Source organism: Letharia lupina (assembly GCF_014066315.1).
Source record: "Letharia lupina isolate WasteWater1 chromosome Unknown contig_2, whole genome shotgun sequence".
Classification (NCBI taxonomy): Eukaryota; Fungi; Ascomycota; class Lecanoromycetes; order Lecanorales; family Parmeliaceae; genus Letharia; species Letharia lupina.
In genome coordinates this window covers 2,762,334-2,788,671 of record NW_023502971.1, presented here as the reverse complement: position 1 = coordinate 2,788,671, position 26,338 = coordinate 2,762,334, and the positions used below count along the sequence as shown (strand labels likewise).

At 47.4% G+C, this 26,338-nt stretch overlaps 10 protein-coding genes across 10 annotated transcripts; 6 read left to right on the top strand and 4 right to left on the bottom strand.

Moving 5' to 3' along the window:
- Window positions 1–584: 584 nt before the first annotated feature.
- On the top strand, window positions 585–1,607 carry HO133_004865 (uncharacterized protein; the record flags this gene model as incomplete). The annotated part of the gene is made up of 2 exons (XM_037295777.1): window positions 585–1,495; window positions 1,595–1,607. 2 exons carry the CDS (start codon window positions 585–587, stop codon window positions 1,605–1,607), a joined length of 924 nt encoding a protein of 307 aa, XP_037157778.1.
- Window positions 1,608–2,198: 591 nt separating this feature from the next.
- HO133_004864 (uncharacterized protein) lies at window positions 2,199–5,324 on the top strand (the record flags this gene model as incomplete). The annotated part of the gene is made up of 3 exons (XM_037295776.1): window positions 2,199–2,280; window positions 2,335–5,227; window positions 5,288–5,324. 3 exons carry the CDS (start codon window positions 2,199–2,201, stop codon window positions 5,322–5,324), a joined length of 3,012 nt encoding a protein of 1,003 aa, XP_037157777.1.
- A 194-nt stretch (window positions 5,325–5,518) lies between these two features.
- On the bottom strand, window positions 5,519–5,827 carry HO133_004863 (uncharacterized protein; the record flags this gene model as incomplete). Its single annotated transcript, XM_037295775.1, is given in 2 exon segments — window positions 5,519–5,772; window positions 5,791–5,827. The coding sequence occupies 2 exon segments, from the start codon at window positions 5,825–5,827 to the stop codon at window positions 5,519–5,521; spliced, it is 291 nt and encodes a 96-aa protein (XP_037157776.1).
- Window positions 5,828–6,119: 292 nt separating this feature from the next.
- HO133_004862 (uncharacterized protein) lies at window positions 6,120–8,498 on the top strand (the record flags this gene model as incomplete). Its single annotated transcript, XM_037295774.1, has 1 exon — window positions 6,120–8,498. One exon carries the CDS (start codon window positions 6,120–6,122, stop codon window positions 8,496–8,498), a length of 2,379 nt encoding a protein of 792 aa, XP_037157775.1.
- Window positions 8,499–11,992: 3,494 nt separating this feature from the next.
- HO133_004861 (uncharacterized protein) lies at window positions 11,993–14,304 on the top strand (the record flags this gene model as incomplete). The annotated part of the gene is made up of 3 exons (XM_037295773.1): window positions 11,993–12,572; window positions 12,627–13,101; window positions 13,449–14,304. 3 exons carry the CDS (start codon window positions 11,993–11,995, stop codon window positions 14,302–14,304), a joined length of 1,911 nt encoding a protein of 636 aa, XP_037157774.1.
- Window positions 14,305–15,056: 752 nt separating this feature from the next.
- HO133_004860 (uncharacterized protein) lies at window positions 15,057–15,681 on the top strand (the record flags this gene model as incomplete). The annotated part of the gene is made up of 2 exons (XM_037295772.1): window positions 15,057–15,066; window positions 15,092–15,681. 2 exons carry the CDS (start codon window positions 15,057–15,059, stop codon window positions 15,679–15,681), a joined length of 600 nt encoding a protein of 199 aa, XP_037157773.1.
- Window positions 15,682–17,427: 1,746 nt separating this feature from the next.
- On the top strand, window positions 17,428–19,084 carry HO133_004859 (uncharacterized protein; the record flags this gene model as incomplete). The annotated part of the gene is made up of 2 exons (XM_037295771.1): window positions 17,428–18,629; window positions 18,931–19,084. 2 exons carry the CDS (start codon window positions 17,428–17,430, stop codon window positions 19,082–19,084), a joined length of 1,356 nt encoding a protein of 451 aa, XP_037157772.1.
- A 720-nt stretch (window positions 19,085–19,804) lies between these two features.
- On the bottom strand, window positions 19,805–20,434 carry HO133_004858 (uncharacterized protein; the record flags this gene model as incomplete). Its single annotated transcript, XM_037295770.1, has 1 exon — window positions 19,805–20,434. One exon carries the CDS (start codon window positions 20,432–20,434, stop codon window positions 19,805–19,807), a length of 630 nt encoding a protein of 209 aa, XP_037157771.1.
- A 2,292-nt stretch (window positions 20,435–22,726) lies between these two features.
- HO133_004857 (uncharacterized protein) lies at window positions 22,727–23,491 on the bottom strand (the record flags this gene model as incomplete). The annotated part of the gene is made up of 1 exon (XM_037295769.1): window positions 22,727–23,491. One exon carries the CDS (start codon window positions 23,489–23,491, stop codon window positions 22,727–22,729), a length of 765 nt encoding a protein of 254 aa, XP_037157770.1.
- Window positions 23,492–25,319: 1,828 nt separating this feature from the next.
- HO133_004856 (uncharacterized protein) lies at window positions 25,320–25,870 on the bottom strand (the record flags this gene model as incomplete). Its single annotated transcript, XM_037295768.1, has 2 exons — window positions 25,320–25,786; window positions 25,819–25,870. The coding sequence occupies 2 exons, from the start codon at window positions 25,868–25,870 to the stop codon at window positions 25,320–25,322; spliced, it is 519 nt and encodes a 172-aa protein (XP_037157769.1).
- Window positions 25,871–26,338: the final 468 nt, after the last annotated feature.

Here is a 26,338-nt window from a genome sequence, read left to right as displayed (position 1 = left end):
CTTCTGCCCAGAAGCGTATTCTTCGACGACTATCTGAGTGTAGTACTTGTATCATGCTAGCTTCGTTTTGGTGAGGTCTGTTCTGGTGTTGAGAGCTCCGTCTTGATGAATGCCGCTTTGGCCGCCTTGGTGCCGCCTTGGTGCCGCCTCGGTGCCGCCTTGGTGTGAACTTAGCACTGCGAATATTTGCAGCTGCCTTGGTGTGGATTTGGCACTGTCATTGCTTGCTGCCGCCTTTGGTGTGCTTTTTTGCACTGCAAGTATCTGATGCCGCCTTGGTAAGGTACCTATAAGGAGGTTTCTGGGCTATGCACAGCGACCCCGCCTTAAATAAGCACTTGGCCAATTCTGATAAGCAACCTCTCGTTTGATCTGTCAGAGCTTATACTATCGTCCATAGCATGTCCAAAAATACTACCTTGAAGCAGTAAGACCTAGCACAAAATAGATTATGTTTCTAAGTCTTCGATTCTCTGTCATATAGCTGCGTGCGCCAAATTTTTGGGGCAACTACTGCTCCATTAAATCTCAGCGTCTGCATAGATAGCGATACCAAGACTTGCTGTTATCTTCCTGTTCAAATCATGTCTAAAAAATCCCATTTTACCACCGTGACCGCTCTCCCGGCCGGTATCACTCGAGAAACAGTCCTGGAGACGCTTCACAATCATGTCGCAATGATCGATTTGAATCCCCTCGTGACGGAACGTCATCCTATCAAGCCTCCATCAGAAGCCACTCCAGAGGAATACCATTGCCAATGGTATTCCGTCACTGACAAAGTCAACTATCTACCGGGCGGTCTCTATTCTGGCAGCGTCACATTTAACGCCTGTTTCCACGATCTGCCTGATGGTCTACAGTCTCACATCTACGCTCCAATGGGGCTAAATATGAAAGGCAGATGGACGCTAGGTGGATCATTACCAGGAGAGCCAAGACAAGCCGTCGAGATCGGCTTGGGTGTGCCGAAAACAGGGCTGTGGCTACGAGAAGATGTCGAAATGAAAGTCAATGTTGTAATGGGCGGCTTTGTGAAGAAGACGACGAAGAAGGCACATTCGACATTGGTTCGAAGGCTCGTGGAGAAAGCCCACATCATCGATGCGGAAACACACAACACCGGGCTCGCTGAGCAGACGTTTCAAGATTCTTACCCCCCGGGCTACCATTCTGGCGGTACTCCTGCAGCCGGAATGCCGTATCAAGACAGGAGGTCAATGCGTTCAGGAAGCGGAACCTGCTCCGATGATCAGAGCGTGGTGAGCGGTGGATCTCATGATCGATACTCGTATGCGAGCAACCCTCAAATCGCCAACCCGTCTAATTCGAGCTATTCGGATTACAGCCAGAGGCCAGACGCGAAGACGAGCACTTCGTACCCAGGTGTTGCACCGCTCTTTTCTCAACAATCACATCCGGCAAGTTTTGCGGTGGAGCTTCCTTCACAAAGGGAGAGCTCGCCTATGGAACTTGATAGCACGCAACGTTATCCGTGATTGCGCCTAGCGAGTGATGGTTTGGGTAGTGCCACCACACGGACACTTTGGGCTCTAGAACTTGCAAAATAACTTACAGATAATTTTATGGACAGGTCTCAGGAGTGAGCGTACATGGTGGAATCTGCGACTGCCGTCAATGCCTCGATGCTGTACTGGACCCATCCCATCCACCGACTGTCTTCGCCAGCCTCGACGGGACCCGCTTAGAAAAACATTCCCCAACTGAAATAGTCGTTCGGCTTCAGCAGCTAGAAGAATGGCAGAAAGCTGATCTATTTCCAGGAAATTTTGGACGTGTTGGGTGGATATGAAGATGACATTGGGAAGAGCTGTTGGATGACTTCAGGGCTAGTGCCATTTCTTTTTGGAATTCACCGGGCGGCAGAGCTTTTGGCGCTACACATAGCGACGAGATATGCGGTATAGACCCTGGGCATCCAAATTTAAAATACTTCAAACTGCTTTCGAAATGCATCTTGCTGCTGTCTGGGCGAAGGTTTCTCAATTCACACTTGCTACCCGGCGCGAAATATTGCCTCTTTCTCCGCAACCCCAGCACAAAACCTTGGAGCAAGCTCTAGTGAATGCAATCGTACTTGCAGTGGAGCTGGTGATGCCAATATGGCTGAATATGAGACTGTCGTATACTCCATTCGTATGAGAAGGTGACGCCGAGTGTAATGCAAAGCGGTAACAATGTTGTCCGCATTTACTGCTCGACCCATCGTCGAGCTCAAGCCGAGAGACAAGTCCAAGATTGAGTCGGTCCTTGCCTATGGTAATTCTGTTCTTCTAGGATAGAGCTAGGGATGACTTGTTGACCGTCTGTTAGGTGACCGTCTCCTTGTCGGTCTCAACACAGGCAGCCTCCGTATCTACCGCGTCAATGATCCCATCGACGAGGCCGGCGAGCGAAATGAAAGCCCCACAGACGGAGACAGGCCCATATCCCAGTCAGGCCCTAAGCCTGCCGACTTGATGCGAGAGCTTGAGAAGTTTTCAAAATACAAGGTGGAGCAGCTAGCGGTGGTCAAAGAAGCCAATATCCTCGTCTCCCTCTCGAACAGCCAAGTCCACATCCACGACCTACAGAGCTACGAACTACAAGAGGCCTTGGTGAAGGCGAAGGGCGCGAGTACATTTGCGGTGACGTCGAATGTTGTCAGGGATGAATCTACGGGCGTGCCATCGATTGTTTCCAGATTAGCTGTTGCGGTAAAGAGGCGGCTCATACTATGGTCGTGGCATGATAGTGAACTTGCACCCGAGACATCAGAAATCACGCTCGTCAACACTATTAGGGCCTTCAAATGGGCGACTGGGACAAAACTTATCGCAGGGCTCAATTCGAGCTATGTCCTAGTCGATGTGGAGAGCTCTGCAGTCACGGACATAATTGGGCCGGGAAGTATAGGGGGAGCACCAGGACAAGATGGGGGGCGCTTCAGCGGCGCTGGAGTTGCAAGTATGGGATACTTGGGAATGACCTCCCCGCCCCCTCTTGCAACTCAGCTGGGCGCAGGGGAGATGCTATTAGCCAAGGATATCAATACGATGTTCATTGATACAGACGCCAATTCTCTCGGAAGACGGCAGATACCCTGGTCTGTTGCTCCAGAAGCTGTTGGCTACTCATATCCGTATCTGCTAGCCCTCCAGGCGACCAAAGGTACCCTAGAGGTGAGGAATCCAGAAACACTGAGCCTCCTGCAAACGATATCCTTGCCATCCGCACATCAGCTGCACGTCCCACAACCGAGCGTCAGCTTGGCCCATGCTGGCAAAGGTTTCCTCGTTTCCAGCGACCGCTGCATCTGGAGGATGAAGGCTCTGGACTATGACGCTCAGATCGATGCACTGGTTGAGCGAGGCAGACTTGATGAGGCACTCAGCCTACTCGCTATGCTGGAAGATGCCTTGCTCAAAGACAAACAAGGTCGTGTCCGAGATATCAAGATCATCAAAGCTCAACAGCTCTTTGACCAACGAAGATACCGAGACTCGATCGACCTCTTCACTGAGGTTTCTGCGCCTCCGGAGAGGGTTATCCGCATGTATCCTCCCTTCATTGCTGGAGATGCATCGCCACTGTCTCCTTTACACAAGGACAATCTGAATGAGGATCATTTCGAAGCGAGCACAGATGGTGCATCGGAAATCAAAACCTCGTCCGAGGAGATCCCTCCCAACATGCCATCAAGTGAGAGCAGCGCTAAGGATTCGAATGAAGGCAGCGAAAGGCAAGGCGGTGACAAGTCGCTTGAAGGCAAAGACCTCAAGACTGCTACTGAAGAGCTGCGAGGCTTTTTGGTGTCGGCCAGGACGAAATTCAAGAAGATATTAGATCCGGATGGAAATGTAAAATTCGACGTGCTTGACAACATGCCTCAGAAAGAAGTCAGGGAAATTGCCTCTCTTGTAGGGACGACTACGCTCGATGCATTCGAGGACAAAGAACGACTGCTTCAGACCGCCAAGATTGTCGACACTACGCTGTTTCGCGCCTATATGTTCGTCAGCCCATCGTTTGCCGGACCGCTGTTTCGCATCGACAACTTCTGTGATCCCGATGTGGTCAATGAAAGGCTCATCGAAGCCCATCGCTACAACGATTTGGTCGATTTCTTCTACGGCAAGAAGCTTCATCGTCCGGCCTTGGAATTACTCAAGAAATTTGGAGAGGCAGAGGAAGAAAGCGAAGACGCTCCACAGCTCCATGGTCCTCAGAGAACGGTGGCCTACTTACAGAGTCTTCCACCAGAGATGATTGACCTCATACTACAATTCGCAGAATGGCCTCTGAGAAAAGACCCCAGCCTTGGCATGGAGATCTTTATGGCTGATACTGAGAATGCGGAAACTTTGCAGCGACCGAAAGTACTCGAATTCTTGCAAAGCATTGATAAAAAATTGGCCAGAACGTATCTGGAGTATATTATCCATGAGCTCAACGATACTACACCAGACTTTCACCAAAGACTTTCCGACGTCTACATCGACCGTCTAAAGTCGAATGACTTTGCTAGCGACGATGATCGAGCGGCTTGGAAAAAGAAGACGCTTGACTTCTTAGAGACGAGCAAGGACCCTCAGCCGTACAAAGCTCTCCAAAAACTGCCAAAAGATGACCCGAATCTCTTCGAAGCACGAGCCATCATCCTCAGCAAAATGGGCCACCACAAGCAAGCTTTGGACATATATGTGTTTCACCTGAAAGACGCAGACAAGGCAGAAGAATATTGCAACCAAATCTTTCTGACAGAAACGGCCACAGCACCAGTACCTACGCCTCATGGCCGAGCAACAGACATCAATCCCAGCGATGCTCCTCCATCGATCTACCACACCCTTTTGTCCCTCTACCTTTCACCTCCGCCACCCCACAAGCCCCAATGGGGCCCAGCGCTTAATATCCTAGCAAAGCACGGGGCCCGCATGCCAGCTTCCTCGACCCTGAACCTAATTCCTGAAATTTTGCCTATCAAAGAGCTCGAGTCGTACTTTCAGGGAAGAATACGCACGGCGAACACTCTTGTCAATGAAGGAAGAATCGTGGCGGGCATGCGAAATACGCTGGCCTTCAGCGAAGAAGCTAAGCTGCGGCTTGGTGATGGTGTGCGCGGAGGCAATGATGGACGGAACAGGAGGGTTGTTATCACCGAGAACCGGGTGTGTGGTATTTGTTATAAGAGATTTGGTGGCAGTGTTATTAAGGTCATGCCTGAGTACGTCTGGTTCTTTCAAGCTTTTCTCTAAATTATTCTGCTAATCGCTGGTTCCTGTAGCAACACCGTGGTTCATTATGGCTGTTCGACTCGATGATAAGGATGACCCCCTAGAAGGATGTGGCTTTCATCTTGGCAACAAGAGTGTCCGAGCTCCGGCAAATCATTTTGGCATCCAACCATAGCAGTATCGCCGCCATGTATGATTCATAGATACCCCAATCGCATTATCTTGTCCACAATCCTTCACGCTCAATGATTCATGGTACATCTCAAGTGACCCATCACACTTCAGCTGCCGTCTTCCACCTTCTCCTCCCCGTAATTCTCTTCCTCGGCCTGATCATCTGCTTTCATCCCAGCACTCGCTGCCAGAGCCTTATCCTCTTCCATTTTCGTAGTCAGGAAACCATTAACCTCTTCCTGTAGTTTCACGACGGATTTTCGTAGCTCCGATAGGTAATATGTCTTCTCTTTAGTTGATGTGTTTGAAGCGGGGGGCAGGGGATAAGAGAAGGTCTTGGTAGTGGTGGGAGTTGCGTAGTCTGCTCTAAGGGATGTACCAGAGCCATCGTTCATTGAGTCTGAGGCTGGAGCCATGGTAGCTGAGTAATCTTGCAATGGTTGTCGAGCTTCAAAATGCAGGCAGTGAGGAGGGAGCTGCTGCGGAGGATGAGCTAGTGAAAGCTTCCAGCGGCCCCCACTAATCGACTTCACCCTCTCCACCTCCCTAACCTCTTCCCAACGGTCGAGGTTTTCTATCAAGGCCGACAATGGATTTGGCGCAGAAGCAGGCCATCACAGCTTCGGCTGAAGTAGCACAAACGCTCAGATCCAATCGCTGAAGCTCGGTCCCGGCGCCCATACATCAAAGACAGAAAATCACCACAGCATGAATTCCTCAACGTACAGGCGCCCCGGTGCTTTCTCACCTCGAGCACCAGCATCGCCAGGCCCGTATCAAAATCGGCCGCAAAGCAGTAATGCGTCCGAAAGCGACTCCTCCAGCTCCTCGCAAGTGACCGCGCAGTCTCGAAACACCCAATCACCTCAACCGCAATTTACTCGCCCTTACGTGTTTCCCCCACCAAATCCGAATTCTAGTACCACCTCGGTCAACAACTTCTCCAGACCCGCACCAGCACGACAATTCTCTAGCGAGCTACCGTTGCGAGCTACACCTCAGGCGCCAGGGCATAGGCGGCAGCATTCGCAGGGCTTCTTTGAGCCGTCGCTACCTACAGCCACGCTTTCAGAGCAGTCCGCTATGGGGGGGACTCTTTCCGCTTCGCAGATAGCGGCCCAAGCTGCTATGCAGCACCAAGCGTCGTCCCAACATAGCAGGAACCGGTCGCAGACCATACCGACACCCAATCAGAGTCCTCCAGGTACAATCACTGGACGACGAAAGCCTCCGCCAATTCAGACTGCAACAGAACCATCAAGGAAACCCAACGGCCCGCAAACTCCAGGACTAAGGAACTACAATGGAGCTGTGGGTGGACACTCAGCGGCCGCGGTCACTGCTGCGAACGCTGCTCTCCCTCATAGCTCGAAAACGTCGCCTGGACTTACGCACTTTGAGTTTCCTGAGAAGGAGCATAAACTCAAAACGGAGAGGTCGAAGATGAAGCTTTTCTCGAAGCCGAAGAGTGCGGCAAGCAAAGAGGTAGAGAAGCCTGTGCCTTCGCCGAACAAGGGTGAGCGCCCAAGTGGGCTTTCGAAGATGGTCAATCCCTCTGTGACGAGCTTGGCGGACTCTTTGGCATCGGGTGCGTCGTCTATGTATTCTACGAATAATGCGTCAACCTCTACGCTGGTACCTCTGGATCGCCAAACGACATATGAGAAGGAGAAGGCACACAAACATCACTTTCTGTCCCGTCAGAAGAACAAGATCAAAGATAAGATTGGCGACGATCATGCCCTTCCATTGTCTTCAGCATCCAGCAACTCTAAGCCTATCGATCCCAGTGCTCCGGCGTCCTTGTACAACTTCGCGCCAGCTCCGGCAAGCCCAGCATCATCATCATTCAGCGGGCTGGATCTTCGACATGGAGGCCGTGCATTGCGTGAGAAGAAGAAAGAAGATAAAGCTGTGTCTGGGTATGCTCCGCCCTTCGCGCCAAAGAGGGCTGATATTGACCGAGTGGACTGGGCAACCGGAGGAGCGTTAAGTGGTGGTACCGGTCTTGCTCCTTCGCTCTTTGGAATTCCTTCTTCCAGCTCTCATACTGCTAGCTCGTCTGCTTCTTCGGCTTTGCAGGGTTTCGGGTTGAACAACATGCGCTCTGAAGACGCATGGGATTTCCTGAAAGCTAATCTACTGACTGTCTTTGACGGCGACGAGCTGCTTGTTCCCGTTGAGGATCTCAATGGCTTAGTTACTACCCATATCCAAAGGTGCATCATCAAGCGAAGTGCGCCGATCGTCATTGAGGATCTCCGCGAACTATTCCAGAAGGGCTTCACATCTCTAGATCAGACTCTGCGGAATGTCCCTGACCACCGTTTAGTACCCCATCTGGTGGATATGTGGCTTTTCGTCTTCGGCAAGCTCCTTCCTTACATGCAAGCCGTCTTTCTTCCCCTCGACCTGGAGTTCAAAGGCCACGGAACTCTTATGACGTCCCAAGAAGCCGCCGATTTCTGGGGCGCCAACCCTGACTCCACGGACTCCGCCTTCGGCAATGAATTCGATGTCCGACGAATCGTACTCTTATCTTACCGAGACAATGTCATCTTGGCGCACTACGAAGCGCTCAAGGCTACCTTCTCCCGCCTCAGCCTTGACAGTATCAACGTAGGCGTCAGCCCTGTCGTTGACAGCTTCGATGGCGTCGTAGGCGGTCGACCGGGCACAGCAGCTAGTCTGGACCCTGGGGTTGCAAGCTTCAACTCCCAAGGATCCACGCTCCTTGGGGATGGAGGTAGGAGCAGAGCAACATCCAACCTCTCCGCCCCGGAGCTCCCATCTTTCGGCTCTCCACTTCCCCGTCGTCAAGGTCCACCAGACAGTTCACAAGTCACAGAGACAGTTGGACGCATGCTGCAATGTGTGAGTGTATTAGCAAGTGTGCGAAGCGGCGATGATAGTCAAGCTAAGATGGAAGACTTGGCGAAGGCGTTGAAACTCAATTGGTTAGGGAGGGGGAGGACCGGGCGAAATAGGCGGGGGTTTGTGGGGACGAGAGCGCCGGCTAGGCCTGTGAGGGAGGCGAATGGGATGGCGGAGAGGGAATACGAGGGCAGGATGGGGAGTCACTTATAAAGTTACATGGTCTACAGCATTGTTTAGCATAGTGAGAAGCGTAAGGCGCATGTGGGAGCGTCATGGATATGGATGATACCCTTGAAGCGAATCTGATACCAATGTTCCATATCCACCTCCCAAATCCGCTCCAATTGTACTACCTGCCACATCAGCATTCATGCAATTTCTTCCTATATTCCAGGCAAGCTCGAATACTATTTTCAAGCGGAGTTAAAACAGCCCGTTAATTCTCTTCGCCGAGGGATATACGGAGATGGATTATGATATTAGAATTAGCATTGAGATAATATTGGCATAAGTAAGAAAGATAGAATAATAGGTCTATCGAACTGAAAGAAGATACCTTATACTACCCCTAATTTCTTAATCATTGGGAAACGAAAAAGTTCCCGCAAGCACCCCCCCCTCGAAAACTAAAAACTAAGATTTCTTGAATAGCTTTACAACCACTATTAATTATAATCTCTACTTTTTACTACTATTACTTATAATATTAAATAATTAATTATAAAAATCTTAGAAGATTTTAATCTAAATATCGTGAGATATAAGTATATATAACAGAATAAGGTAGGGCTGAGCTAGAAAACCTTAAATTTGTATGTGCAGCCAATCATCAATTCGGGGTTATTACGCTTTTTGGCTAGACCGGCTGAGTCACCGCGGGTAAATAAATTAGCGTCCGCAACCATCAAAATCTCGCCCTCCCGCGCCTCCCTCATCAAAAAAATAGGCGTATATTATTGACATATAGAATAACTTTTTTGTTTTCTATTAAAATTTTAAGGTTTTTTTTTTAAATTTTAAAGCGCCGTTTATGCTTTCCGAATTTTTAAGAATTTTGAAATTATATCTAATGATTATTAAAGCGCAAGGAATTCAAATATCGCTTATCAAAGTTCGCTCGACAGTCGGACAGCCCTAATCAGGTACACATTATTTGATTTTAGAATAACTTTTTTGTTTTCTATTAAAATTTTAAGATTTTTTTTTTAAATTATAGAACGAAATATGGGCTTTTAGAAAAAAAAAGAGTTATTAAATTTAGTTCTATAATTATTAAAGTGCAAGGAATTCAAATATCGCTCACCAAAGTTCGCTCACCAAAGATCGCTCACCTACTTACTCGACAGCCCTAATCAAAAAAATGATTATGAATTTAATTCATAGGCCTTTACTCGTAATATGTACGGAGGTCGGTATCAAAAGTTCTAGACATGCCAAGATAAGGGTTCAGGTAGGGCTGAGTGCTTGGTATACTTCCAAATTTCATGAATAGCATTATTATTCTTTATTTTAATAAGTATTAGTGCTCTATATAATAGCGACGCTATATATATATACGAAGTATATATATACGAAGTATATATATAATAGCGATATTAATAGAGTATATAATAGCGATAATATTAAAGTACTAGTTATAGCGTAGAGAAATAGAGAGAGAGTATAAAGACTTTTAATATATAAGTCTCGTTTATATAGTATAATAGATAGAAATCTTCTTACTATTCTCTATCTTAATTATCTTTTATTAATATATCTAATACTTAGAGTATTAATTATAATAATAAGACTTAAATTTAAGTACTTACTTTAATTAAGACTAAGATTACTATTAAAATTATTACTATAATTATCGAAATATCTTATTAAATTATTAGTCGACTTTAGAAATAAGTCTATAATAGAGAATACGATTTTACTATATCTAAAAAACTCTTAATATTATACGTTATAGATAAGCTTAGATTTAAATATTCTTTAATTATTATATTTATATTTAAGAGTGTAATTCTAGATATTATAAAAAAACCGCTATAGCTATAAAAAGACTTCTTTTATACTTATTATTAAATAAGAAATCTTATTTATAATAGTATTATAAATACTTAGATATAATAATTTTCGAGTTTATAAAATTATTAAAAAATCGTCTCTTATAGAAGCTATAATAAAAGTATATTATTAATTCGCTTTATAATATAAGAACTAGATTATAGAAGACTAAAAAAGAGTAATTTAAAGTAATAAGATTAATATAATCTTAAATTCTCGATAGGGAAGAGTGCGTATATAGCGTTAATTTAATGAGATCTTCGTTAAATCTAATATATAACGTCGTTTTATAGATACTATAGAGTTTATATTCTAAAGATATTTTTTTTATAATAAAAAGAGTTCTTATTATATCTAGAAAGTCGAGATTACTATTAAAAAGAAGAAGTATATCGAGAATCTCGCTAAAATTAATACTACTCTAGAATCTAACGCTAAATAAGCTTAGAAACTTAAGATCGATATAAGATATATAGACCTTCGAAATTCTTTTAATAAGAAGTTTATATAAAACTTTATTATTAAAATTAGAAAAGTTACTATTAAGAGAAAGAAGAGGGAAATTAATTAATATCGCTATTAGAAAAAGATATATATCTCTATATTTCTTATATTTCTTCTTTTTATTAGATATAGATTCTTATTTTAAAGCTTCTAAAGTTCGCTTAAAAGTATAAATAAGAAAGACTTAATATAATAATTATAGAAGATAAAGTTTTAATATACGTATTAAAGTATTAAGAAGCGATATTTATATTATTTAATATCGTTAGAATAGTCTAATATAATAACTCTTCGAATCTTAATATAATTAAGTCTTATTAACTATAAATAAAACGTCGTACTACTTAAAAAGATATATTAAGAACTTATAAGAAAGCCGAAAGACGATAGCTGTATTATTAAAATTATAAGCTTATTTAAAAGAGAATTTAGAAGTAAATAGAGCGAATATCGAGATATATTATAAAGATAATACGTTTTAAAGATAATAACGAGTATAGAGAAAATTATAAGAGAGGTAATATACGATTATATAACTTCGTCGAGCGAGCTAATAAGTATATATATAATTATATAAAATATTATCATTAAATAAATATAACTATATAGAAGTACTAAGAATATCAAGAGTATCAAGTATTTTAGCGCTATTTAGAACTTTTAGTACCGATCTCTATATTAAGAATATTTACTCTACGTTAAAAAGTTACCTCGGCTATTCTATAATCGCCAAGACTTTTTTAAAAAATCTCGAGAATTTAATAGATTTTTATTTTATCGTATAGTAGATAATTAAAATTTATTAAAATTTAAGAGTTTTAATCTTTATAGTATCTTCTAATAGTTATAAAATTTTTAGAGAATTATAATCTATCGTTAAGAAGTTATTCCTGAAATTTCAATTTTCAATTTTCGAGGGGGGGGTGCTTGCGGGAACTTTTTCGTTTCCCAATGATTAAGAAATTAGGGGTATAGTAGCTTAGCACCTATTAGCCGGCCTCAGCCGGAGAATCCCAATCATCTCTTGCTACCGTGCTACCCACACTATACCTGGTACCATAGTAATCTCCATCCCCCGCATTCAAGAGCCGCAACATCGAATTTGATGCTCTGTGGATAGTACATGTGAAGCTGCAGGGCTTCTTACGATGTCAACATTCCAATACACAAGGTCCGGATCCGAGGTTGAGTCGGCCGCTCCACAAACGCCGTTGGATCGCTGTGATATACTCGCTTTCCTTGGTGTCGCTCAATCCCGCGGTATAGATCTGCTCCCTATACATTGGGAACCGACACTGGACTGTCTTGGCCAGAGTAGAACGGCTGAAATCCGAGAGGCTTCGTTCAGTCGACAAACAAGCTTCGCTTTTAAACGCGGAAAATTCAGGAATGCGTATGATCTGATGGAATTAGAGACTCGGCTACTTCCATCCTTGGCTGCTGAGGTAGCTGTATTGGGCCACCCATCGATTTGGGATTATCCTAGCATCGCTAAGCTTGAGGGGATATGCTGGGAGGTTTACCCTCCGGACGATCAAGTGCTCTCTAGGGAGGAGACGATCGATTCTGGGAAAGGTGGTATAATGCCCATTCTTGTGTTCGAAAAAGCTAAACACGGAGACTTATACCAATTCATGACACATGGGCCAGGACAACAGCTGGGTCTGAATGATAGACTTTGGCTGTGTACTGAAGTCGCAAGCGCAATTGCTATAATGCACATAAACAGTAAGCACCGGCACTAGCAACATGCCGAGACAGTGTTTGATACCATCTTGCCAGAAATTATTCATGGTGATATTAAACCTCAGAACATCTTGGTGTTCGACAAGGGTTTGGCTGAACATCCCGCCGAGGCCAAAAATCTAGAAATCGGCACAGGATACGCGGACTCGACCGACGTGCTTGATATACCCAAATCCGAGCCTTGGTATGGCCCAGGTGATATCGTTGACGGCGATGCAAACCCTCAAAATTGCCCATCGGTGGATCACAAATCGCCTAAATACACTGCTAAGGCTACGGACTTCGGATATTCAACCCAGTATACCGGCGTGACTGATTTGATCATCATGCCGAAATCAGACCCCTGGTATGCTCCAGAGTGGCACCACCGTGGCTTCACACCAGCACAGGCAACCAAAATGGATTCCTATTCCTTCGGCATGGTAGTACTATGGCTGCTGAGCTGTAGTACAGAGGACGACTCCGTCCGCAGATTCCAAAGTGATTTGAATCTAGCATCAAATGATGCGCTGTCACTGGCATATCGAATATTAGAGCATGTCCAATCCGCACAAAGACCAAAATTACAACTATTTTTTAAAAAAACCCTGACAAACAATGTACCTGATCGGTGTTCAGACTTCCTCCATTTGCGAGACATTCTTGGCTCAGAATTGTACATTGCCAATCAATTTCACTGCGAAGGGGGCTGACATATATTAGAAACCTCAGCGAAATCCATGCTGCTCAATTTTCGGATCAAACTGATTGGTGGGCGGGGAACTTTCAAGTAAGGATAAGTCCAGCCTCACTCAAGCTTCGTCTCAATTGAAGACAGATAATACCCTCCATTTATCAACTCTATATAATGGATTATAGAGTTCGTCTGTACATCGCAAACGGTTTCTTCAACAGAGCGTCTCAACTTGAGAAGAGGTCGCACGTTGACTCCGAATCCCAGGAACTGCTGATTCAGGCCGCTCTCTGCTATCACATCGGGTTTGGTGTCAAACGGAATCAAACAAAATCGCAAGAGCTTCTACAGCGATGTCATCAATCTGTTCAACCTTTCTTCAGGCATTGGCTAGACGAGCTTCAACAGAGTGAGAACTATCGCGGCTTTCGCGAGACTCTTTTTGGGAAGATGGACAGAAGTCGTTACCTACAACGAGCTGATGTAGCTCAAAGCTACCTTGGGCAATCAGATTTGAAAACAATTGTGGAAGAATACAGAAACGAAATCTCGGATGTTGCGAGTACTTTAGGCAAAAGCCATGGCATCGTCACCTTGCTCCAAAGTCAAGTATCGCGTATTTTTGTCTGCTACCGTAGTTGGGCAAAGGCAGAGAAGCTGGAGTCACGAATTCTAGAAACAAAGAAGAGGAATCTAGGCGAATTTCACCCAGGCACTCTAACATCTATGGCGAACCTAGCAACAATATATCAAGGCCAAAAGCGATGGAAAGAAGCTGAAGAGTTGGCGCTTCGAGTCATAGAATTGAGGCAAAACGCACTAGGCCCAGAGCACCCTGACACAGTGAACGCCAAGGCCGAATTAGTGGTCTCGTACAGTCATCAAAGACGGTGGGCGGAGGCCGAGCAGCTACAACTGCAAGTCCTAGAGATGAGAAAGAGGACACTAGGCCCAGAGCATCCAGACGTGATGAAAAGCCAAGATGCGCTGGCAGTCATAAACACTGAACAACGGGTATTGGACGAACTTGGAGAGATGTAATTACTTCAGTGACGCAGAGAGGAGGATGATATCTGGAATTGAGCATCTAGACATGCCAGTCAGTATGGAGGGTCTAGTCAAATCAGTCGTGGCGCCCCTAACAAATTTCGCTCTGATCAGCCTAACTTAACCAGCGGTTAGCGTCGCTAACCCTATATTAATAAGTCCTGGGAAACTAAAAAAAGTTGCCGCAAGCACCCCCCCCATCGAAAACTAAAAATGTATCTTCTTAAATAACTTTATAACCACGACTTATTATGATCTAGAAATTTCATAGACTATACTTACTATATTAATCAGTTAATCCTTAAATTTTTAGAAAATTCTAGCTCGAATATCTTGAGTAAAATTATAAAGTGTGAAAATACGTTTAATATTAAAAATGTCATGAGATGCCTCAGGGATACTCATAGGGCCACTAGCGTAGGCTTGGCACCGCACACATATGTGCCTGCAGACCACATAGATAATCAACATCTTTTACACCACACACATATATGAGTCAAACCATAATGATTCCTTAACAATTGGTAGCAACACCTGGCCCTACTTCATAGGATATCCAGGCGTCATATCAGACGTTTACGCAAAGCCCACATCAACACCTAATAGTGTGACGCTCCAAGCCGGCCCTCTACAACACTCGCTGTCATCGAGTACCTTTTGACAAAAACCCACGTCCCAATCGATCCTTTCACTAGGCCTATCGATATCATGAACTCATACGCTAAGAGACTCGCCTCATTCACGTCATGGCCACACGTATGTCCAAGTGCCTCTACCGTAGCCCGTGCTGGCTTTCATCGAGAATACGACCCTACTTTTCCAGCCCCTGATCTCACTGTATGCTCACTATGCGGTCTTGATCCTTGTGACTGGGATAATGACAATCCATTTGATTTCCACGCTACTCGATCACCGGACTGTTCATTTGTACGTGCAACACAGCAGAAGAAGAAGCACCGGAATCAGAAGACTCGACGCCAGCAATACAAGAGAAGGTCTCTACAAGCCGTCACTCAGCAAGAGGAGGAACTACAACAGGCAAATGCGGAGAACACTGCGGAGAACACTGCGGAGAACACTGCGGAGAAAGCAAGCGACAACAAGGCCACCATCAGCAAGAACACGGCTCAGCTCTCCACAATCCCACGTCATATGCTCTCCACGGTTCCACGTCAAATCACCACTCAGCAAGCGGAGAACGACACTACAATTTGGCCTGCTATCTCCACGTGCCTGGGCAATATCACATTGTGGTACATCACTGCAATGAGCACACAAGAGAAGGATCTACTGCGTCGATCACAGCCAATTGGGCCACTGCGAGAGGAAGATCAGGAGGAAGATCGGACAGTGCATATTTGGACGAATTGAAACCGTCTGATGTCTTACTCCGATAGTTATTCGAAAGGTTTCACTGCGGCAGGAGAACTCATGGGATGCACACCACTAATTAGCCCGGTGTCTCCATTCATTTCCGGCATTCGAAGAATCATGCATGCATACTTCTTGCCATGAGGACATGGCATTTCTCTGTTTTTTGTGGGCAATTGTCATGAGATGCCTCAGGGATACTCATAGGGCCACTAGCGTAGGCTTGGCACCGCACACATATGTGCCTGCAGACCACATAGATAATCATCATCTTTTACACCACACACATATATGAGTCAAACCATAATGATTCCTTAACAAAAAAGTACCTCGGCTATTTTATAAACGCCAAGACTATCTTAAAGAAATTTATAAATTCTATGAGATTTTTATTTTATAAAATAACGAATAATTAGAATCCTCTAAAAATTAGAAGCTTGAAGATATAATATCTTTTTAATAAACTATAAAATTTCTAGAGTATTATAAATTATCGGTGTGAAGTTATTCAAGAAATTCCAATATTCGGATTTTCGAGGGAGGGGTGCTTGCGGCAACATTTTAGTTTCCCAGGACTTATTAATATAGGGGTAATATAACTGAGAAGAAATTGATGTTGTTAAGGAGAGCGAGCACAGTATATCTATGTATCTGATTGTCGCTGTCAGTGTTTTGAGGACCCATACCTCGGACTTACGTACTTACCCGCCTACTCATACATATCTATCTAGATAGTCGCCTTTTTATTATATGCCGAATATTAAAAAATCAGAAGTCTTTATTTGCTTGGGGCGACGGCGGGGAGAAAAGCTCTCTCATAATCCCTCCCCGGCTTGGTTTAGCAGCCCACAATCCGATGTATAAGCGAGAGCACGCGCGCATATACAGACACAAACGTATATTGTAGATTGTATACACCCCGAACCTTGGATTGGCGATTGCCGTTTCCGATTTGGAAAGAGAGCAGGGCCGCTTGAGAGGGAGCAACGGGATAGCAAGGGGGAACACCGAGGATGTACCAAGGGAGAACTATGCACTACCTCACCAAATGCCGCTCCCTTTCTAGAGAGTGAGCGGCACCACTTCATCACCCGCACCGGGTGAAGCGAGGGTAAGACGGAGTGGAAGGGGGACCAACATGAGCCCCACAGCCTTCGATTAGCCCCCACTCCGCCGGCCTCATACCTTCATCTCCGCCTCCCTCCACTGCAGCATCTCGTCCATAAGAGCTGTCAGAACGCCTGATTGCATTGCATGACCTGTGCGAAGACAATGCCGGCCTCCTGTCTGATAACACCGAATCGATACCTCGCCAGGACTGTTGTGTCCATTGGAGAAAGCGGTGACCCCATAGAAAACATTTAAACATCATCGTCATCTACCCATCGCTTTGTGGACCCGGTTTTCTTTCTTCCTGTGGACTCTGAACTCGTTGCACTTCACACTCCCCTTCATGTCCCTTTCCTTCGCTAATCGTTTCTGAAATTTCAGCATGATTTCGTGCCAAGACTTTCTAAGGCCATTTGTACTTTAGCGCCGGCATTTCAAAGACCCGTGGTCCCGTGCTTGAGATCTGCAGCGCTTCCCCACCTTGATGCGCTTCGATGATGCGCGCTTGAATCTCAAGTACTTTTCATCTCAAAACCTTGCTCCACGTCCCTAGACTGAAGTATCTCTTAAAATGCAGACCCTTCTCAAGCCTTCAACCCCTCACAACCACTACTCTCAGCTACTCAACAGTTCGCAATGGCACCATCCACCCCCTTCAACTATATCCAACGCAAGCGCGCCCTCAAGCATGCCTCAAAACCCACCGCCGTCGCCAAGATAACCAGCCGTCCATATATTAATCCTCAAATCGCCTCCCCTCTCTTCTCTACACTGCCAGCCGAGATTCGAAACCATATATTCTACTATGCCCTCCTCGCCTACCCAGACCTTGCGCGCCCGTATTCGAGGCACAGCTTCTGGAATCGACCCGGCTACACGCATGCGCGAGCAATTGCAGTCGCTTTGTTATTAACGTGCCGACGGGTATACCTCGAGACGGACCTCCTGCCCGTGGTACACAACGAGCATGTCATATGGGGCGTGGAAAAACCGAGGATACCGCCTGGCTCGACAAATTATCTGCTCCATGATCGACATATGAAGCTCTCCCAACGGAACGTTGTCCAATTCGTCCACTTATTTACGCAGCAGTTCTGGCTCGAGGACTGGAAGAATCAATGGCTGGCTTTCACGACCAGTTGGCCAGAGGGCGGACCAAGGAAAATTAGGATCACGATCAGACATACGGATTGGTGGTACAATCTCCTCGGAGAGAATAGTCCGTTGGCATTGGATCCGAAGAGGAAAGGCCGGGCCAGAGTCGGTGACTGGGTGTCTGACGACCAACCATACGAGAGTGGGAGTTGGGGAAGCAGATTTGCGAATCTAAAGGGATTGAAGATATTGGAGATGGAGTTGGAGACGATTGAAGCGAAAAGGACGGAGCTCGATACCATCATTGAAAAAGCACGGTCCTGGAAGTTTCCATTGGGAGACGGCAATGCGCTCGTCATGGACGAAGGAAGCACTGAGAAGTCAGTTTGGACGGGGTCGAAACACGCGAAGGGCATCAACGCTGTCACTGTACCAGCAGGATTGCAGCTTCGACAAGGGAGTACGGCGAGCTTTTCGCCTTTTAGGTCTACGCCGCGGAGTGACGCAGAGTCGGAAGAGCTGGGACCTGGGGATACGCTTGATTATTACGTCGTATTGCTTACATGGCGTGCCCAGAGCAATTCAGAGTACGACGATGTTCCTACGGCTGCTGGTACGATGGCTACTCCTTCGACCACGACAAATACAACCACAGCTACGACGAGTACAGCAGTGGCCCCGCCCACCACCGCGGCGCCACGTGGGACATACAACCGATTGAACAACATACCAACATACTATGGGTGAGCATTGAGTCCTCTTCGATTGGTCAATCTCACAGAAACATTACTGATTCTGATCTTTGAAGCCCACGATTTGGGTCAGCATGAGGCGGTACGAGTACTTGCAATGTGGTTCCAGATTCACGTGGAGCTCGCCTTGCAGGACTAGAAATATTGAGCGCGGGTCCCGCAGAGTTTTTTATTTGCCACTCCAGCCTCTCCATCCTACCCTCAAAAGAAGCGACCAAGTCTGCCCCACTCACGCAATGCACGAACGACCAAAGGACAAGCCCCCAGGACCAGTCCAAAAATGACACCGTAGCCTCCCTCCCTCCCTCCTGGCGCAGATCCCCAACAACTTCCTCTCCGAGTCTGACGTGCCTATGAAGAGAGATCCCGATCAAATATTACAAGTACCGGCAAGCGATGCTGTACACTCACCAATGCGCTTGAACCAGAAACCGGAATGGGACTGACACGGTGAGATTCTTGCTATCTATCGGCCGCCAAAGGGCGGAAAATGTTCGAAGCAATGCGGGTTGAACACGAGGGTTGTGGACGGCGGGTAGACGGCGCGTATGGTTGTGGGTAGGTGAGGAGGCTTGAGAAAGAGAGAGAGAGAGAGAGAGAGAGAGAGGATTTGGTGGGTGATGCACGCCTAGACTGAAGCAGATATATTTACTGAACAGCGAAGATTGATCCGTGGAATGCGTAGCGCAGGACTTTTCAGTCGTTGTTCGAAGCAGCGCTGTGTCTTGGTTTTCAGTCGCAGTTGCGGTGTTGACTTGCCGCGATGTTGGGTTGATGCCTCGCTACTGCGGCTTACATGTTGGGCATCAGTGAGGTCCATGAGTGGGCACTCGGTACGTCAGACTCTCGGCGAAGAGATGACAACGATAGCACGGAAATCAGAAGGCCCATGTGAGGTCTCATTGGCACCTACGTATCTGACGTCTTCGCGATGGGGATTAGATACAATGAATGTGAGTGAGAACACGAGTTCTCGATGATTCTTCTCCCAATTAATTCTGCTCCAGCGGACCATCACGGCCATGCCTCGCCCTCCACTCTAGCAGATTCTCCGATACAAGAAATATATAACTACATGGTAACGACATCGACAGTGACATGAGTAGAGGCTTAGTCGAAGTCCAAACTTTGTCCACAATGTGTTGTCGAGGGATGACAGGCGATTCCTACTCGGGTCCATTGTGCTCAAAGTGACCCTTCTTTCCCTCATGTTTGCCATTCCCTTCTTCCCCAGAGGATGTCGAGTTGTGCTGTCTTCGGTCCAGAACCATATCGACGATCGACCTCTTATGCTCGCCAGGCCTCTGAGGGCCGCCATGGTATCCATCCGGCTTGAACTTCTCCTTGCCAGTAATACCACCAGTGGTCCCATTGCCCTCTTCGATCCTCTTGTCGACCTTAGGACCAGGGTGGCCTCCTTCGTGGTGGTGTTTGCCGTCGCCGTGGTGTTCGCCGCCGCCGGTGGAGTTACCGGATTCTTGGCGTTGGCTGAGGTCGCGCTCCGGATGGGGAGGACCGCCATAGTGCTCCTTGCCCTTGAACTCATGTGGTCCTCCTTTGCCGCCATGGACCGTTGAGTTACCGGAGTCCTGACGTTCGATGAGGGCGCGTGCTGGGTGGGGACCTCCTGGCGGGCCATGATGTTTCTCTTTGTGATATCCACCCTCACCGCCACCAGTGAAGTTAACAGGCCCCTGCCTGGCGACCAAGTTACCCGATTCGCCCTGGGTAATGGGTTGAGGAAGGGAAAGGGCGAGCGGCGCCACCAGGGCGAGTAGGAAGAGTTGAAGATGCATGATGGAAAACGGATTAATACCAGGGATGCAATGCAAGAGACGGAAATTCACTGATGCGAGTACGCCTGGTACTTTTGAAGTGAACAACAACAGAGAATGCAAAGCCGATTTTCCTGCAAGCAAAGAGTGGACGCAGATCTTATACAGCAATACGACAGGCTAGTGGCACTCGATCGTGGAGCTTTTTTGCAATTTTGGCCTTGCGCTACTGCTTCACCTTCTCTAGAATGACCGACTCACCTCCTGGTTGCCGCGTATCTCGAGGAGCTTTTGCACCAATGAAATGTGTCTTCCTTGTCAGCTTGCTATTCCTCTACCACTCTGCTGCATTCACTGAACTACATAGGTACGAAACACTGGCCGGATACATGTGGCGTCTTTTACGGTCGCCGCGGCACGTTGTTCGGTGAAATAGCCCGAGGAAAAAGGGCTCATAGGCCTCATCGGTCTCTTCTGCTATGAGCCTCGAAGCACGGACCAATCAAGTAGTCAGTCTGAGCTTGATAGATAATGTTCCTGAAGGGCAGTATGGGAGCTCCGTTAGAAAATTGGTCTGAGCTTAAGACTTCATGGAGCGTGTGGTACGTGCATTCTGGAAAATGACCGTTTGGTGCGCTTCGAGCGTCGATCAGGTACCCTTCCGTGCTGTTGAAACTGTTCCGATACATAAATGCCATCATGCCAGGTCGAGGCGGGAAGATCGGAGCGAAATGTACACTTTGCTGAGGTAGAGAGGCAGGGGTTGGTTCGGATCTCAAACACCTACGCCGGAGACCGGCTTGTTTCGTGAAGAAAGCTTGTTCACAAGCGCCAAACGTGTTGGTGTTTCTGGACTCCACACCTCCCCAAATGCTGTCTCCTTTTTAATATTACTTTGGTCGGAGTGCGCGATGAGGATGGTGGTGACCGACGAATTTGTGATGCACGCCCTCATTACCTAGGGTTCCGGCCACGTTGGGGCATGCTGGCTAGAGAGGTGGTAGTCGTGGCGATACCAGTCCTCAAGATGACGAAGAGTGGACTTGAAATCTTGGGATCACTTGTTGATTAACAAGAGCAATGTTTTTGACCTAGACTCTCATTGCTTCTTGTAGGCTGGGAGGAGGAGCGGGTGGGGGGGAGATAAGTGTTTGGTCAGCGCTCGACTGCTTGCCTGCGTCTTGAGAAGGACTAGAGGTCAAGCAAGCTAGGTGTTAGTCAGACTAGATTCGATTTTGGGTAGCTGATTCTCTATCAATGTCGGTGTGTCAGGTATGGTGTATGGTTGCTAGTGGGGCCGCTTCGCCAGCTTTTCATGCCTCTCCCTAACGCATTAACGTTTGAGGATGGTCATGGCATAGATTTTCATACGTCGTTCAAACGCCCTCAAAACTTGGCTGAGTGTTACTTGAACTCATTTTGATTGCGCGGACGTTCTAAGTGCTCGCGCCATAGTCAGAGGACAGCGGAACACCCACATTACCCTATGGACCGTTACCACTTATCATTCGCCTTTAACCAAAACAACTCTTCGACCGGAGAATTTTCCCGAGCATGTTCACTGAATGATGCCGATGATCTTCGAACGATGAAACGTTGTATGATGACTATGGGTGGGCGTTCAGGATCTACTCGTAGATGCACACGCTTTTTCCGACGTCCCTTCCTGAAAGGGTCTACCAGCGACCAGGACAAAATGAGCAGTTGCATCCCACGATTAAAATTCTCAAGCGTCCATGAACCGAGAACTTACCATCGTTAGATTTACACAGGTACTGTCTTTTTGACAAGCCAGACGACCAATTTACATCAGACACTATAGGTGCGACATTTGTGAGGCAGAGACTGCACTAGGGCATGGTATTGTACCATCTCATGTCAGAGAAACTGCACGACAAGGATGACAATGAACTATGTTTTCCGGAAGTATGTGCCAGGCACAACATCTGCGTTTTGAGTGTGACCCCGGGCCATTTTCAATTAAAACCCAAATCAACGCGAGTATGCAGGCACCATCAGCTACTCATGCCAAGTCCAGAATAGTGTTGATGCCCGAAAGAGTATAATGTCATCCAATCAAGTCATCCTCCTACAGCAGATTAATATAGAGCCGTCCTGTCGCCACAAAACAGGAAAAGATCGTTCAAAATGAACTGGAACCAAGCCTCTTCCCATCACAGATCCAGCAATCACTCGCCATCCGCAGTCTTGATAGCCCAAGGACACGACCAGCACTTGGGCCAAAATTATCCGGCCTCTTCCGCCTTGGGTTGCCTGAGGTCCTCGCCGCGGTTTTCGTCGATGAGTGAGCCGCTACTTGTGCTTTGATATTGAAGTAGTAGTTCCATCGCTGCCGGTGGAGCTCTCGCTGCCGGTGATGGTGCCGGTCGTGTCTTCGCTACCAGTGTTGGTGCTGGTAGTGGTACCCTTTCTATCAGTGGTCGTTCTATCGCTGCCGGTGTTGCTCGCACTGCCGGTTGTACTGCCGCTGCCGTTAGGTTCAACTTGCTTGTGCATTTCGCCCCATTTCATGCCACCGCCGTGCTTGCCATGCTTGCCGTGCTCGCCGTGACCTTCATACGATCCGCCCTCTTTGAGTTCCTCAGATTGTCCGCTGTCAGACGAGGTTCCACGCGAGCTTCCATCAGAACTTTCTTCCAACGTTTCTCCCAAAGTACCACCCGATGGTGTACCCGATGTCCCACCAGAGATCCCAGTGCTCAATGACCTCGGGGGATTGATACCAGAAGCTTGCCCGGAGATACTGGAACCCTGTCTCCCGTTCAAGACAGACCCGCCACTGTGGCTGACACCCGTACCATGAGCCGTATAACCGCCGAGCGATGGACTTCCTTGGCCAACTACGACAGTTTTGCTGCCTGCTCCCTTCTGATCGCCTTTAAGATGCCAACTCGCTTTGTTTGCATGATCGATTCCCATTTTCCGGGGGCCATCCGAAGTTTCGATGTCAGATGTGCGGTCACTAGACCTCACGCTGGGTATGACTGATACTCGAGGGACTGGGACACCAAGCACTAGTGGCGTCAAAATGGTGAAGAGCCAGAGTTGAGGAAGCATTATGAAAGAGTTTATTCTTTTGCAGTTCAATGCAACCTGCTCGGAAGGACCAGCCTGCTATACGATTAAAGAAAGGGAAGACTTGAAATTCGGTTGCAGTGCAGGACCCATATTCCAGCTGAAGGGGATAGACCTCTTATACATAAAACGATCAAACCAGAACAAAGAAATTGAGAATGTTTTCAGCGTAAAAGCTCAAGAGTTCTGACCTTCGAGTTCTAACCTTCGCTGCTTCAATTAATGTCCAAATCCCCCTTTCTCGGCCTCATCAAGAAGATGAAACGACTTCTACAGTACCGACATGGCTGATGGAACACGACTAGACAATCCAATCTCGACCAAAAGCTTGCTAGAGCAGCACGATCGCATGGAAGAAAGGTCAGTGAGCTCGATGTTCGACTTGCGCGCTGATGGTAGAGGTGCGCCAATGCGCTTGTGCTCTACGGAGTGATTTTCGGATGTGGTTGCGCTTATAACAATCGAAACTTCCGCGCTCCTGAGACATCTTTGAAACATTGTGGAGGATAATTTGCAGATTTGAGTGTTTGGGGCTCTTGGCTTTCCTGATCTTGGTATTCTGCAACTGCCGTGCGGGAAATTTACCGCGATCTTTGTCGTGAACTCGCTATCCCATCTTTTATCTTGGTCCCAGATTCAAAGCTCCTTTTTCCCATGTCATGGGTCCTCTTGGACTGACGCTAAGAACTACACGTTGAATTAAGTGCTCTTTCAAGACACAATCTATCTAGGACTGGGGTTTGAGCTGGGCCATCTGCATACCTCTGCCCAGGCTAAACTCCTACCCGAAATCAAAAGACACGTTTGACGGAGACAAGCTTGATATTTGACAGATATGCCTACGGGCCTCCTCTGTCACATTCGCCAACGTCATCTCAGCACTCCCATTCGCTACACTTCTCCCGGCATTGAAAGCAAAAAGCTCACACCCCTCAATACCAGATGTGATGACCCGATCGAAGTAGGAACCAGGGGCGAAAATGACTATAGTGAGGTTTCCGAGAGCACCTAAACGACTCATGTTATCATTCGAGACAATCGTTACTCAATCGATGGTGCAGAGTCATTTTTCCTTACCAGCATACCCGAAGCCACCTCCAGTACTAGTACCGTGATCCACCAGGCATGTATTTGCCACATGATTTCCCCTCTGCGCGATGTCGGCCCACCACCCGTGGTCTACGCAAAATCCTCCGTTCGGCTTATTGTTGACGAATAAGGCTATACTACATCCCCCTGCACCAATCTTAGCGGTTCCTTCTCCACAAAAGGACTCCGTGCATGTTATTGACATGCGAGAGAAGGCAACCTACGGTTACGCCACACCTGAGGTAAAGTAACTCGGTGCCTCCACTGCCAGTCAGTAAACTGCGACCTGTGACCGAAAAAAGGCAGCAAGAACCCGTGATCCAAGCTGTCAATGTCGAAAATGCCGCCACTCCTGAAGGCAGCGTCGCCGAATAGTAGGAGATCACAGGCTCGGGGTGCGGGGAGGCCGTAGGTTGTGCGATCGCAAGTGGTTCCGAAAAGGGCTGCTGATGCTGTTGATGGAAGATTGATGAGTACAAGCAGGACTGCTGTGACGATCCTTAGAGAACATCTGCAGCCCATTCTCAAAGGAAGCAAAGACGATAGAGAGGAGGGCGGTTTTGATTCTAGCTCGTTTGCAGCGGTTTTGCCTCGCATGCATGTAGTCATGGATAACAATCCTACGGCTATGACTACATTTCGCATATCGCATAGCGGGACTTTTCCCAACCACCATTCCCTCACCCCCTCACACCCTACCTACCAACCTCCCCTCGTCCCTCTAGGCAGCAGAGAGCTTCTTAAGCTGCCCCACCGCATCACGCACCGCCACCAGCTGCATCTTGACCGCCATCGACCACTCCAACCCGATCTTCAACAACCTCTCCACCTTCCCCGCATCCTCCACCCCACCCCCCGCCGCCTTGAACGCCTTCATGAGCCCCGCCAGCTTCTCGTCTTTCGCCTCGCCCTCCTTGATGAACCAGTCCTTGTTGAGCGCGACGGCGGCGGGCTTGACCGCAGGGTGGCGGGCCGACAGTCTGGAATACTTTTTCTGCAAGCGAAGCATTTTGGCCTCGAGGGCGTCGGACTCGGCTTTCAGGAGCAGTTCTTGCGTCTTCACCCAGACCCAGGCGATGTGGGACATGTAAGATTCGGGAGTGGAGGCTTTGATCGCTTTGAGCTTGGCTGTTTTCAACGATGACATGGTTAGCTGAGTGCGTGACGGATGGATCTTTTCGGTGGGGTCTTTCGAGGAGGGGTGTGATGGGCGTGATTACCTTTGTTGATGTTGACGAGCAAGTCCTTTGGGTCTTGAGAGCCTAGACACATCGTTGCTGTATTTTTCCTTTTCTTCTTGCGAGGTGGTTGGATGATGGATGGAAGGTTTGTGTTGCTGTCGAAAGTGTGAGTGCTTGTGATGTGAAAAGAGTGTCGGAGTGAAGTTCACAAAGGATGACTGCAAGCGTAGTGCCCGGTTTGTTGGCGCGGCGATTGCCACTCCTGCAGAACCTGCCGGAAAGCAGACAAAAACCCGCTTGGTGTTTACCGCTGCGGTCGTGCGGTGCGGACGGGTGAATCGCTTTGTTTATCTGGGTTATTATCGGCTATGACTTGTGGACAGTGAAAGGAGATACATGTGATTCCGGACGGTGGCATCCCCTTCTTTTCCCTATAACCGTTCTCAACATCGAACACCCGCATTCACCGAGTCATGATTGTTTCTGCTCCTCCTCCGTCCTGACCATCTACCCAGCATCCTCCAACCCCGATGCACAAGCATATTGACCAACAGCGCCA